Source organism: Schistocerca cancellata, chromosome 4 (genome assembly GCF_023864275.1).
Source record: "Schistocerca cancellata isolate TAMUIC-IGC-003103 chromosome 4, iqSchCanc2.1, whole genome shotgun sequence".
In the NCBI taxonomy this organism is placed as follows: domain Eukaryota; kingdom Metazoa; phylum Arthropoda; class Insecta; order Orthoptera; family Acrididae; genus Schistocerca; species Schistocerca cancellata.
The window spans coordinates 638401161-638414289 of NC_064629.1; the positions used below are offsets into that span (position 1 = coordinate 638401161).

The 13129-nt window shown below is 44.4% G+C and overlaps 1 protein-coding gene across 1 annotated transcript in view; it reads left to right on the forward strand.

Moving 5' to 3' along the window:
* LOC126183426 (KN motif and ankyrin repeat domain-containing protein 3-like) overlaps window positions 1–13129 on the forward strand; it is a 429549-nt gene that overhangs the window by 252123 nt on the left and 164297 nt on the right. The window contains exon 6 of the mRNA XM_049925400.1: window positions 3537–3617. Coding sequence (XP_049781357.1) covers window positions 3537–3617 — 81 coding nt within the window. The remainder of the gene's footprint in view (window positions 1–3536; window positions 3618–13129) is intronic.

Genomic DNA, 13129 nt, shown 5'->3' on the forward strand with positions numbered 1-13129 from the left:
GAACCACAGGCACATAGACACAGGCAACAGAGCATGCACAATGTCGGCACTAGTACAGTGTATATCCACCTTTCGCAGCAATGCAGGCTGCTATTCTCCCATGGAGACGATCGTAGAGATGCTGGATGTAGTCCTGTGGAACGGCTTGCCATGCCATTTCCACCTGGCGCCTCAGTTGGACCAGCGTTCGTGCTGGACGTGCAGACCGCGTGAGACGACGCTTCATCCAGTCCCAAACATGCTCAATGGGGGACAGATCCGGAGATCTTGCTGGCCAGGGTAGTTGACTTACACCTTCTAGAGCACGTTGGGTGGCACGGGATACATGCGGACGTGCATTGTCCTGTTGGAACAGCAAGTTCCCTTGCCGGTCTAGGAATGGTAGAACGATGGGTTCGATGACCGTGCACTATTCAGTGTCCCCTCGACGATCACCATTGGTGTACGGCCAGTGTAGGAGATCGCTCCCCACACCATGATGCCGGGTGTTGGCCCTGTGTGCCTCGGTCGTATGCAGTCCTGATTGTGGCGCTCACCTGCACGGCGCCAAACACGCATACGACCATCATTGGCACCAAGGCAGAAGCGACTCTCATCGCTGAAGACGACACGTCTCCATTCGTCCCTCCATTCACGCCTGTCGCGACACCACTGGAGGCGGGCTGCACGATGTTGGGGCGTGAGCGGAAGACGGCCTAACGGTGTGCGGGACCGTAGCCCAGCTTCATGGAGACGGTTGCGAATGGTCCTCGCCGATACCCCAGGAGCAACAGTGTCCCTAATTTGCTGGGAAGTGGCGGTGCGGTCCCCTACGGCACTGCGTAGGATCCTACGGTCTTGGCGTGCATCCGTGCGTCGCTGCGGTCCGGTCCCAGGTCGACGGGCATGTGCACCTTCCGCCGACCACTGGCGACAACATCGATGTACTGTGGAGACCTCACGCCCCACGTGTTGAGCAATTCGGCGGTACGTCCACCCGGCCTCCCGCATGCCCACTATACGCCCTCGCTCAAAGTCCGTCAACTGCACATACGGTTCACGTCCACGCTGTCGCGGCATGCTACCAGTGTTAAAGACTGCGATGGAGCTCCGTATGCCACGGCAAACTGGCTGACACTGACGGCGGCGGTGCACAAATGCTGCGCAGCTAGCGCCATTCGACGGGCAACACCGCGGTTCCTGGTGTGTCCGCTGTGCCGTGCGTGTGATCATTGCTTGTACAGCCCTCTCGCAGTGTCCGGAGCAAGTATGGTGGGTCTGACACACCGGTGTCAATGTGTTCTTTTTCCATTTCCAGGAGTGTATTTAGTTACAGTATTTGCTGCACAAAGAGGGATCAGAAACGTGTTATGAATAGGCGCTTTACCGTAAGTATAAGCTAAAGAATGAAGTACAGTGATAGTTTTTGAACGTTTTATCAAACTTCCTTCGTTTTTTGAAAATACTAAGCATGTGACATACAGGGTGACTCACCTAAAACTTGGTTGGGTTGTTTTGGGGGAGGAGACCAGACAGCGACGTTATCGGTCTCATTGGATTAGGGAAGGAAGTCGGCCGTGCCCTTTCAAAGGAACCATCCCAGCATTTGCCTGGAGGGATTTAGGGCACGGAAAACCTAAATCAGGATGGCCAGACGCGGGATTGAACCGTCGTCCTCTCTAAAACTTGCACTGCAAATGTTGCGGAAATGGAAAGTGATACCGATGTGAGGTTTTCACAGAATGGATTGGTAGTCAGGGGCTCATATTGTTAGCCAATAAACAGATTGTAGTAAAAGTGTTTTTTTTTTTTTTTTTTTTTTTTTTTGCAAACATACACTTTTTTAAATGGACCAGTGCCTATTGACATTAATGTCAGTACTGTTTGTTGCAGGTTTCTAGTGAGAGACGTTTATGAGACATCGTATTTTGAAAATTTTCCACATCGTCACTTGCTTGTGCTATTCAACTTGAGTCGTTGCTACATACGATGTTGTTATGTTTGCTTACAGGATGCATGTGTGTTCCCTGAGTGCATTACGACTTGCTAGTCAAATGGCTCTGAGCACTATGGGACTTAACTTGCTAGTCAGTTTGTGTGTTACAGTCCAATCAGTAGGTCGTGAGTGGCCGATGAGATTTACCAATGCAGAAAAAGCCGACATACTCATGGTGGATGGAGAGTGTAGGAAGAATGCAGTTCGTTCTTGTACGGTGTATGCGGCAAGATATCCCAACAGACGCCAACTGACTCGGAAATTATGTATCAACCTCTTCAACCAGTTACATGAGAGTGGTAGTGTAACACCTAGACAACGTAATGGAAGGAAGAGGGGGAAATTCAGTCCTTCCTGCTGTTGCAGTTGATCCACACATTAGTTTCTGCGCAATCGTGCAAGGAAGTAACATGAGTCAGGCAAGTGTCTTACGCATTCTCCTTTGACGTAGGTTCCATCCCTGCCAGATATCTATCAAGAGCTGCATGGAAACGATTATAAGAATCGTGTTAACATCTGTACATGGGCATTAAGACATGATACTCCAGATGCATCATGCATCTTGTCTAGTGATGAAGCCACATTTAACAATCATGGCCAGCTAAAACGCCGAAATATACACTATTGGTATGTTGACAATTCCCGTTGGCTTCTTCAGATTGAGCGTCAGCGTCCATGGAGTGTAAACGTGTGGGGGATAGCGAACCATCAGCTCATAGGCCAGTTTTTCATTGAATGAACATTGGACGAGCACAAGTATCGCAACCTCCTAAGAGACCGTCTTCCACGGATGCTAGAAGATGTTCCTCTGCAGACCAGGAGGAATCTGTGGTACTAACATGATGGCTGTCCAGCCCATAGTGCACGATGTACTACAGTATATCTTCATGAATCGTTGCTAAATCGTTGGATTGCGCGAAGAGGGTCTGCACCTTGTTCGGTCGTTCTCCGTATTTGACGCCTGTACACTTTATTCTGTGGGGAAAGCTCAAAGATGCTGTCTACAAGGACATACTACCTAACCCGATGATATGCAACCGCTCGGACATCTCAGCTGAAATGTTTACTGTAGCATGTGTGCAGCAGTCGTTCCATTCCAGACTGGAAGCGTGTATTACCGCTGCCGGTGTTCACTTTGAACACAACGTGTGATGGACGGTTTTCTAGTTACTGGTCAGAATCCACATAACTAGTGAATGCTGCAAGCATGTGTGCTACCACTGATACTGTATACGTGTCGGTGTGGGAACTTTTCAAAATACGATATCCCCTGCTATTACCCTGTTAATGTCAACAGGCATTGTTCCATTTTAAAAAGCGTATGCTTGCACAAAAGTACACTTTCTAAATATCATTACAAGCTCTTTATTGGCTAACAATACGAGCCCTTACTACTAATCCATTCTTCGAAAACTGTACATCAACAGCACTTCCCATTTCCTCAATGTTTGCTGGGCAAGTTTTAGGTGATTCACCCTGTATGTATGATGGCAAATTACTAATTCTATTTAGAGCGCAGATATAAATTAAACTTTGTTTTTCTTACTGTGTTGTTTTCCAGACTATCCGAGAGCAGATGGCTGTGAGTCTGGAACGGATGCGAGAACTGGAAGAACAAGTGAAGCTAATACCGATACTGCAAGTGAGTACAGAAGTTGATGTCAGCTGCCATTGCTTTAGAAAATAATACACTTGCTTCTGGCCTTCTTAAGTTTAGAGTTGCGTTCCGCTTGGAAAGTTCTCACTGTAACTATGAAGGAAAATGGTTTACCGTCGTCCTAACCGGTAATAACCTCACTGCACATGTTATTCCACCGCGTTTCAAATATTTCTGTTCTTCGAGTGCAAAAATTCATCATGATCTCCACGTCTTACCGCGCAGTACTGTTTCTTATTCTATACAAATGGTAAACAACTGCCTTTATTAGAAATACACACGGTGTGTTCAAACTGCTGCGATAAATATTGTTTTAGAGATGTTTGCGAAAATTTCATCCGTTGACATTTATGTATAACTGGTGTCTGCGTGCCAGTGATTGGCCAACATGCTCAAAACAGCCAGGTGTTTCACGGATCGCTTGAGCCAAATGGACAACCAGCGCCTGTTCGTACGGCGCCTTGCTGCTCGACTGCTGCATCGTGCTTTCCCATAGCAAAGAAGCATGTCAGCGAACTCTGTTAAATATACTCGTATAATCAGCCATCATGAGCCTCTAAACATCACTAGGAACTTTCATAACATAAACAATAATAATGTAGTTATTTATCGAAAGACATGGACAATGCTAGTAGTAGCGAAAACTTATCCTTCATAGCAGTAAGCTGAGATTGTGTTGCAAATCAGATTCCAGTATTCAAAATGTTGCATACGAAGCAGTCAAAACAACTGAGAACATTTATCTAAGGGAAATGCAGCAATAAATCCTTTAGTGATCGCTAGCGGGGATGCGGTGCACCTGTGACATTGTTGTCACATAACACAAGTGTTTCTTTCTATCTCCTCTAATAACTCTACAAATTTGTATATGTAGTTTTTTAAACCCTGTATACAGTACAGGTATCTGTAAGGTCTCTCTACAAATTCAAAAACTCTTTGCATAAGCAAATGAAAATAATGATATGTACAACATATTACAAAATGAGACATCTATACATTTAAGATTTTTGCCCGTATTAGTACATCTGTAGTCGGGAATCATTAGATACACGAAGCACATCAAGACGGTACTCTATATCTTGCTATGTTCGCTGTAGCAGACCCTCATCGGTGATGGCAATGCCATCAGTAATCCTCCGCTTCAAGTCAGTGATGTTTCACCTTTTCTTTGATAGACGATATCCCGTAGAAAAAAGTCAGAGTGAGTGATACCTTGTAAACGGAGTGACCGGCGATTTGGACAGCCATTCCAATCCGCTGGTCTGGAAATTTTCATTTAAGAATTCACGAATATGCAGTCCGCCAATTAGACGTGCACCATCTTTCCATAAAATGATGTTTGGTTGGAGGTCAAGTAGTTGTGGTTCCACTTTTTCTGTCAAAAGTTCCGTGTCAACATTTACAGATATTTATGTCTCGAAGAAGAAAATGGATGCGATTAAACACGAATCCGCACCGCACATTCACATTTGGACTATCTCGCTGAAGCATCCTAGTCACATGGGAGTTTTCTGATCCCCAGATCCCACATTGTGTGTGTCCAGTTTTTCTGAAAGATGAAACGTTGCCTCATCATTGGAACAAACTCGGATGAGAAATTTTTCATCTGCAGACATGAGAACTACAAACTCTTATAAGCTTGGTTTATCGTTTGGCTCCAGTGCCTGTAAGAACTGCACTTTGTAAGAGTACAACAGAAAAATTTGGTGCAGGACTTTGTGCACAGTTGAATGTGCTAGCTGTAACTGTCTGACAGCAGTACGGACAGAATTTCTGGCAGAACGATCGATGGTTTGTCTTACACGGTCGATGTTTCCCTCAGATGTTCTTGGTCATCCACTCTACCTTTCTCGAACACTGTCCAAATCTCCATCAATATCTTGCGCCATGCACGAAGTCATGCGCGTGACGATGAATACCTCCCGTATTTAGTTCTGAAGCTTCACTGAATCTACACATCAGATTTTGTTCAACATGACATGATGCACAATGTGCCTTCTCTTCAGGAGTAGTCATTTAGTATGGAGTTTCACTGGGGTCGGATTGGGACTCTGGGCAGGCTAGTCCATTTCAGGATTGTTATTACCCACATACCACATACCATCGCCTCACCGATGCTGCTTCATGGCAGCGTGCAGAGTCATGTTGATAAAAACAAATCATCGTCTCCGAACTGTTCCTCCACTCTACGCAGTACACAATTCCGTAAAATGAGTTCATATTCTCCTTCATTTGGTTCAAATGGTTCATATAGCTCTGAGCGCTATGGGGCTTGACATCTGAGGTCATCAGTCCCCTAGACTTAGAACTACTTAAACCTAACTAACCTAAGGACATCACACACATTCATCCCCGAGACAGGATTAGAACCTGCGACGTAGCAGCAGCGCGGTTCCGAACTGAAGCGCTTAGAACCGCTCGGCCACAACAGCCGGTTCTCCTTCATTTAGCGTTCACGTAAGTGCAGTATAGGGACCACGCACTAACGACGAGAAACGCCCTAGTTCCATAACACTATCTCATCTGTACTTCACTGTTAGCACTACTCTTGATAGCAGCTAATATTCTCCAGTCATTTTCCAAACCCAGCCCCCTCCATCGGAGAGCCACATGGTACCGCGTGGTTTATCACTTCAAATCACTCGTTTCCAGTCACCAGCCGTCCTGTGATATCGTTCTTTACGCCACATCAAGCGTCGCTCCCTTAGCAATGACCACAGAAATGTGTAGCTTGTGAGAAGCTGCTCGACCAAATTATCCTATTCTTTTTAACTTCCTACGTACAGGCATTGCCATAGCTAGACTGCTTGTTGTTGTTGTTGTTGTTGTGGTCTTCAGTCCAGAGACTGGTTTGATGCAGCTCTCCATGCTACTCTATTCTGTGCAAGATTCTTCATCTCCCAGTACCTACTGCAACCTACACCCTTCTGAATTTGTTTAGTGTATTCATCTCTTGGTCTCCCCCTACAATTTTTACCCTCCACGCTGCCCTCCAATACTAAATTGGTGATCCCTTGATGCCTCAGAATATGCCCTACCAACCGATCCCTTCTTCTAGTCAAATGGTGCCACAAATTTCTCTTCTCTCCAATTCTATTCAATACCTCTTCATTAGTTATGTGATCTACCCATCTAATCTTCAGCATTCTTCTGTAGCACCACATTTCAAAAGCTTCTATTCTCTTCTTGTCCAAACTATTTACCGTCCATGTTTCACTTCCATACATGGCTACACTCCATACAATACTTTCAGAAATGACTTCTTGACACTTAAATCTATACTCGATGTTAACAAATTTCTCTTCTTCAGAAACGCTTTCCTTGCCATTGCCAGTCTACATTTTATATCCTCTCTACTTCGACCATCATCAGTTATTTTGCTCCCCAAATAGCAAAACTCCTTTACTACTTTAAGTGTCTCATTTCCTAATCTAATTCCCTCAGCATCGCCCGACTTAATTCGGCTACATTCCATTATCCTCGTTTTGCTTTTGATGATGTTCATCTTATATCCTCCTTTCAAGACACTGTCCATTCCGTTCAACTGCTCTTCCAAGTCCTTTGCTGTCTCTGACAGAATTACAATGTCATCGGCGAACCTCAACGTTTTTATTTCTTCTCCATGGACTTTAATACCTACTCCGAATTTTTCTTTTGTTTGCTATACTGCATGCTCAATATACAGATTGAATAACATCGGGGACAGGCTACAACCCTGTCTCACCCCCTTGCCAACCACTGCTTCCCTTTCATGACCCTCGACTCTTATAACTGCCGTCTGGTTTCTGTAAAAATTGTAAATAGCCTTTCGCTCCCTGTATTTTACCCCTGCCACCTTCAGAATTTTAAAGAGATTATTCCAGTCAAAGACTGCTAGTAGCACTCTAACTCTCAAGGCATTCCTTCCGCTGCTTACATGCGATATTTTACAACACCCTCCACAATGGTCGATGGCCCCTGTTCGGCAGTAAATGAGGTCTGCCTGGTCTTGGTTCAGCTGCTGTTGTTCCTTAGCGTTTCCACTTTACAATAACATCACTAACAGTTGACAAAGGCAGTTTTAGAAGGGTTGAAATGTCCCTGATGGATTTGTTACTCAGGTGACATCAAGTAGACACGTTCGAAGTCACTGAGCTCTCGTGACCGATCCATTATGGTGTCACTGCTTTTCTACTGACGCTATAATACGCCCTGCCACCTGTTATATTTGCGGTTGCGCCTCTAGTGACATGCAGTGGCCAGTTCCGCATTACTTGAGGGTGTCCGGATAATTTTGATCAGATAATGTAAACGACGTGGCAAATGAAGTCTGTAGCCCTGTGAGACTGTTCCCTGCCGACTTTGTTGTGTACAGGGGGTGTAACACTGTCACAGATTTGTTACAAATTGCAGAGATACTCGCAGATGATCTATGTCTGACCCAAAGATTTGTAGCTGCACTGAATACAAAAAAAGTAATATAATGAGCAGCTCCAAAATCCAGACACGTCTGCTGGGCAGCCACCGGTACTCTGGTCAGCGTCTGTTGTCTCTGTGAGCTCGGCTGTGTTTGAATCTTCTGGAACTCAAAACTCCAGTCGAAATTATGTGAGATCCTTCGTGATTTCACCACCAAAACCTCAACACAAACAAATAACCATGACATAACAATGGGAAAGAATCCACTTCCCTGGCCCCAGTCAGTAAGACTGGGTAATAGATCTGATCATCGGATTCAAGGGGATCAGGCATGTCATGAAGAGAAGAATCGGAGCTTCTCAAAAACCCTCAAGACAAAGAGAATATTTTACATGGGAACACTCAACACAAACACACTACTGAAGCCAGGTAAATTTAAACAATTAACAAACACCATGGATAAATTCAACATCAAAATTATGGCAATACAGAAAACGCAATTCGCAGATGAGAACCACCTTGATTCGGAAAATTACAGAATATGTAAGGGGAAACCAGCCATAACCATTCCATGAAGTAATCTCAAACTCTTCGGAACAGGATTTGTAATACATAAATCAATACTGGACTCTGTAATAGATTTCACATCAAAATCAGGAAAAATTTCAACACTCACGATACGATCTTGAAACAAAGCCTGTACACTAATTAGTGCACATGCCCCCACAAATAATTATAACAAGAAGAACCAAGAGATAATAGAAGATCTGGAAGAAGCTACCAGCAAAATCCCCAAGAATCACGTAAAAGTGTTATTGGGGGATTTCAATGCCCAGTTACGCAAGGAAAGAAAATTCCGAGACACGACAGGGAAACACACGGCCCACAAGAGAACAAACAAAAATTGAGAGAACTTGATAAATTTCTGCAGGAATTTTGAGCTGAAAATCATGTCAACGCAATTCCAGAAAACACAAAGAAAACTAGTAACTTGGAAATCCCCCAACAATGCTCTAAGATAATTTCAGATAGACGAAGGGAATGAAAAACGCCAGAGAAATAATGAACATAAGAACTAGGAAAGGAGTTTTTGAGCCTGATCATCACCTTCTCCAAATCAAAGCAAAATTTATACCCAACAGACAAATCAAGAGAACCAACAGACCTTTCAGAACAGATCCAGAGAACTTGCAAGTAAACAAGAAAAAAATAATAGAATAAATTACGAAAATCAACGGCAACAACTGGACAGATCTGTCGGGAAAAATTAGAGAACTGATAAAACTGGGGCAACCACCGAGAAAAAGAAAACATCAATGGTGGAACATCACATGCGACAGAGTCATAGAAGACAGAATACAAGCCTGGAAAAAAATTTAATAGCCATAGAACACAAGAAAAATGAGAATAATTCAACAGGATACAGAAAAACACTCCAAAAATAATCCGCAAAGAAAAACGAGGTTACGAGAACAGCAGGTTGAAGGAGATAGAACTTCACCAGAAACAACACACGGAATTTTTACAGGATATTCCGAGAAAATAGGACAGGATATCAACCTCCAAGCTTATGCTTCAAAAGACAAGATGGAACACTGGAGGCAAATCCGAAGAAAGACTGAAATATTAGCTCAATACTTTGACACATTACTCAACTGCGATGAACAAAAACAGAGATTTCAGATTACAAACCCAGAACCTAACCAGGACTCCGAACCACCAAGACACGAAGAAATAGTGAAAATAATAAAATCGTTGAAAAATAACAGAGCACCAGGAGAAGATGGACTGATTGCAGAAATATGGAAATTAGAACATGATTATATTACACAGAATAATCAAAAACATCTGGGAAACAGAAAAGGGGTCAGAAGAATGGAAGTCAGCCCTAATATACCCCCTCCACAAGAAAGGAGACAAAACAGACCCTAATAACTATAGAGGAATTTCGTTACTGCCTGTGACATACAAAATTCTATCCGAAGCTCTGTTAAATCGCCTAGAACCTCAGATAGATCCACATTTCGGAGAGTACCAGGCAGGGTTCAGGAAGGGAAGATCGTGCAGTGAACAGATCCGGTGAAAGAATAATATTAGCAACGTGAAAGTCCAGAAACACCACAATAACATTTGTTGATTTCAAGAAGACGCTTTTCAGTACGCTGGAAGAAATGGAGGTAGACAACAAGACCAGGAAACTAATCCAGGAAACATTAACAAATCCAAAATCCAAAGTGAAATTCATGGGAGAGATCTCGGAACCATTCGAAATCAAGACAGGACTGAGACAGGGAGATGGCCTGTCACCCATTTTATTTAACGCAGATTTAGTGAAAATAATCAGGACATGGAACAAAGGAGTCAATGGTGTAAAGATGGGGAGACACCAAAATAGAACCATCAACATAAAAGGTAGGGACTTTGCCGATGATATAGCCATCATAAAAAATAACAGAGAAGAAGCCAAAGAAGCCCTAGACACTACATGAAATCGCAGCCAGAACAGGACTACAAATTTCGTATGAAAGAACTCAGTACATGGACACAAAATCCACAGACAGAAACCCATTGGTAACTAAGTCTGGAAAGATAGCACAAGTAGAAAGTTTCAAATGCCTGGGACAAATTATACAGAAAACAGGACTAAATTCGACAGCCAATGAAGAAAGAGTTGCAAAGCTACAAAAAGCTTACAGACTTGCATGGAGCCATTACAACAAATGAAGTATTTCCGTTAATGCCAAATTAAGACATTACAAAACAGTAGTCTTACTCGAACCCTTGTATGCCTCAGAAACGACAGTAATCAGGGGAAGAACGACAATCAAGGAAACGGAAAAGCAAGAGAGGAAAATTCTGAGAAAGATATATGGGCCAGTACAGAGACAGGGGATAGGGATAAAAAGACCGCCAAAAGAACTTTACAGACAGAGACAATTACCAACAACATCAGAAAAATAAGGGCTAAAGTCTATGGGCACATTTATAGGATGAACGAAAATAGGCTGATCAAGAAGATTTTTAACATAGTGATGACTAATACGATGAGAACTAAATGGGCAAGGAAACAATGGAAGACCTCAAGAAACTAAATATCTCTACAGAAGAAATAACGAACAGAGTAAAGTACAGAGAAAAAATCTTGAAACAGATAGTCGAGGAAACACCAAAGGAGAAGAAACCAAGAAAGAAGCGGACAGAAGAGAGGAAGAAGAAACAGTGTATATGTGAGAGGTTTTTGGGAAGAGAAAAGAAAGGGACTAAAAAGTGCCATGAAAACTGATTGTTTTTTAACGCTCTCCTAAATGGGGAATTATCGATAATAATAATAATAATAATAATAATAATAATAATAATAATTCTTTCTTGGTTTCTTCTCCTTTGGTGTTTCCTCGACTATCTGTTTCAAGATTTTTTCTCTGTACTTTACTCTGTTCGTTATTTCTTCTGTAGAGATACACTCCTGGAAATTGAAATAAGAACACCGTGAATTCATTGTCCCAGGAAGGGGAAACTTTATTGACACATTCCTGGGGTCAGATACATCACATGATCACACTGACAGAACCACAGGCACATAGACACAGGCAACTGAGCATGCACAATGTCGGCACTAGTACAGTGTATATCCACCTTTCGCAGCAATGCAGGCTGCTATTCTCCCATGGAGACGATCGTAGAGATGCTGGATGTAGTCCTGTGGAACGGCTTGCCCTGCCATTTCCACCTGGCGCCTCAGTTGGACCAGCGTTCGTGCTGGACGTGCAGACCGCGTGAGACGACGCTTCATCCAGTCCCAAACATGCTCAATGGGGGACAGATCCGGAGATCTTGCTGGCCAGGGTAGTTGACTTACACCTTCTAGAGCACGTTGGGTGGCACGGGATACATGCGGACGTGCATTGTCCTGTTGGAACAGCAAGTTCCCTTGCCGGTCTAGGAATGGTAGAACGATGGGTTCGATGACGGTTTGGATGTACCGTGCACTATTCAGTGTCCCCTCGACGATCACCAGTGGTGTACGACCAGTGTAGGAGATCGCTCCCCACACCATGATGCCGGGTGTTGGCCCTGTGTGCCTCGGTCGTATGCAGTCCTGATTGTGGCGCTCACCTGCACGGCGCCAAACACGCATACGACCATCATTGGCACCAAGGCAGAAGCGACTCTCATCGCTGAAGACGACACGTCTCCATTCGTCCCTCCATTCACGCCTGTCGCGACACCACTGGAGGCGGGCTGCACGATGTTGGGGCGTGAGCGGAAGACGGCCTAACGGTGTGCGGGACCGTAGCCCAGCTTCATGGAGACGGTTGCGAATGGTCCTCGCCGATACCCCAGGAGCAACAGTGTCCCTAATTTGCTGGGAAGTGGCGGTGCGGTCCCCTACGGCACTGCGTAGGATCCTACGGTCTTGGCGTGCATCCGTGCGTCGCTGCGGTCCGGTCCCAGGTCGACGGGCACGTGCACCTTCCGCCGACCACTGGCGACAACATCGATGTACTGTGGAGACCTCACGCCCCACGTGTTGAGCAATTCGGCGGTACGTCCACCCGGCCTCCCGCATGCCCACTATACGCCCTCGCTCAAAGTCCGTCAACTGCACATACGGTTCACGTCCACGCTGTCGCGGCATGCTACCAGTGTTAAAGACTGCGATGGAGCTCCGTATGCCACGGCAAACTGGCTGACACTGACGGCGGCGGTGCACAAATGCTGCGCAGCTAGCGCCATTCGACGGCCAACACCGCGGTTCCTGGTGTGTCCGCTGTGCCGTGCGTGTGATCATTGCTTGTACAGCCCTCTCGCAGTGTCCGGAGCAAGTATGGTGGGTCTGACACACCGGTGTCAATGTGTTCTTTTTTCCATTTCCAGGAGTGTATTTAGTTTCTTGAGGTCTTCCATTGTTTCCTTGCCCATTTAGAAGAAAAATAGCATAGTCAAGGGAAAACACACTAAACAAGAAGATTACATATTGGATAACCACAGCGACTGCATAGAAGCGATGGAAAAAACAGATACCTATAAATATCTAGGATACAGACAAAAAATAGGAATAGATAATACAAATATTAAAGAAGAACTAAAAGAAAAATATA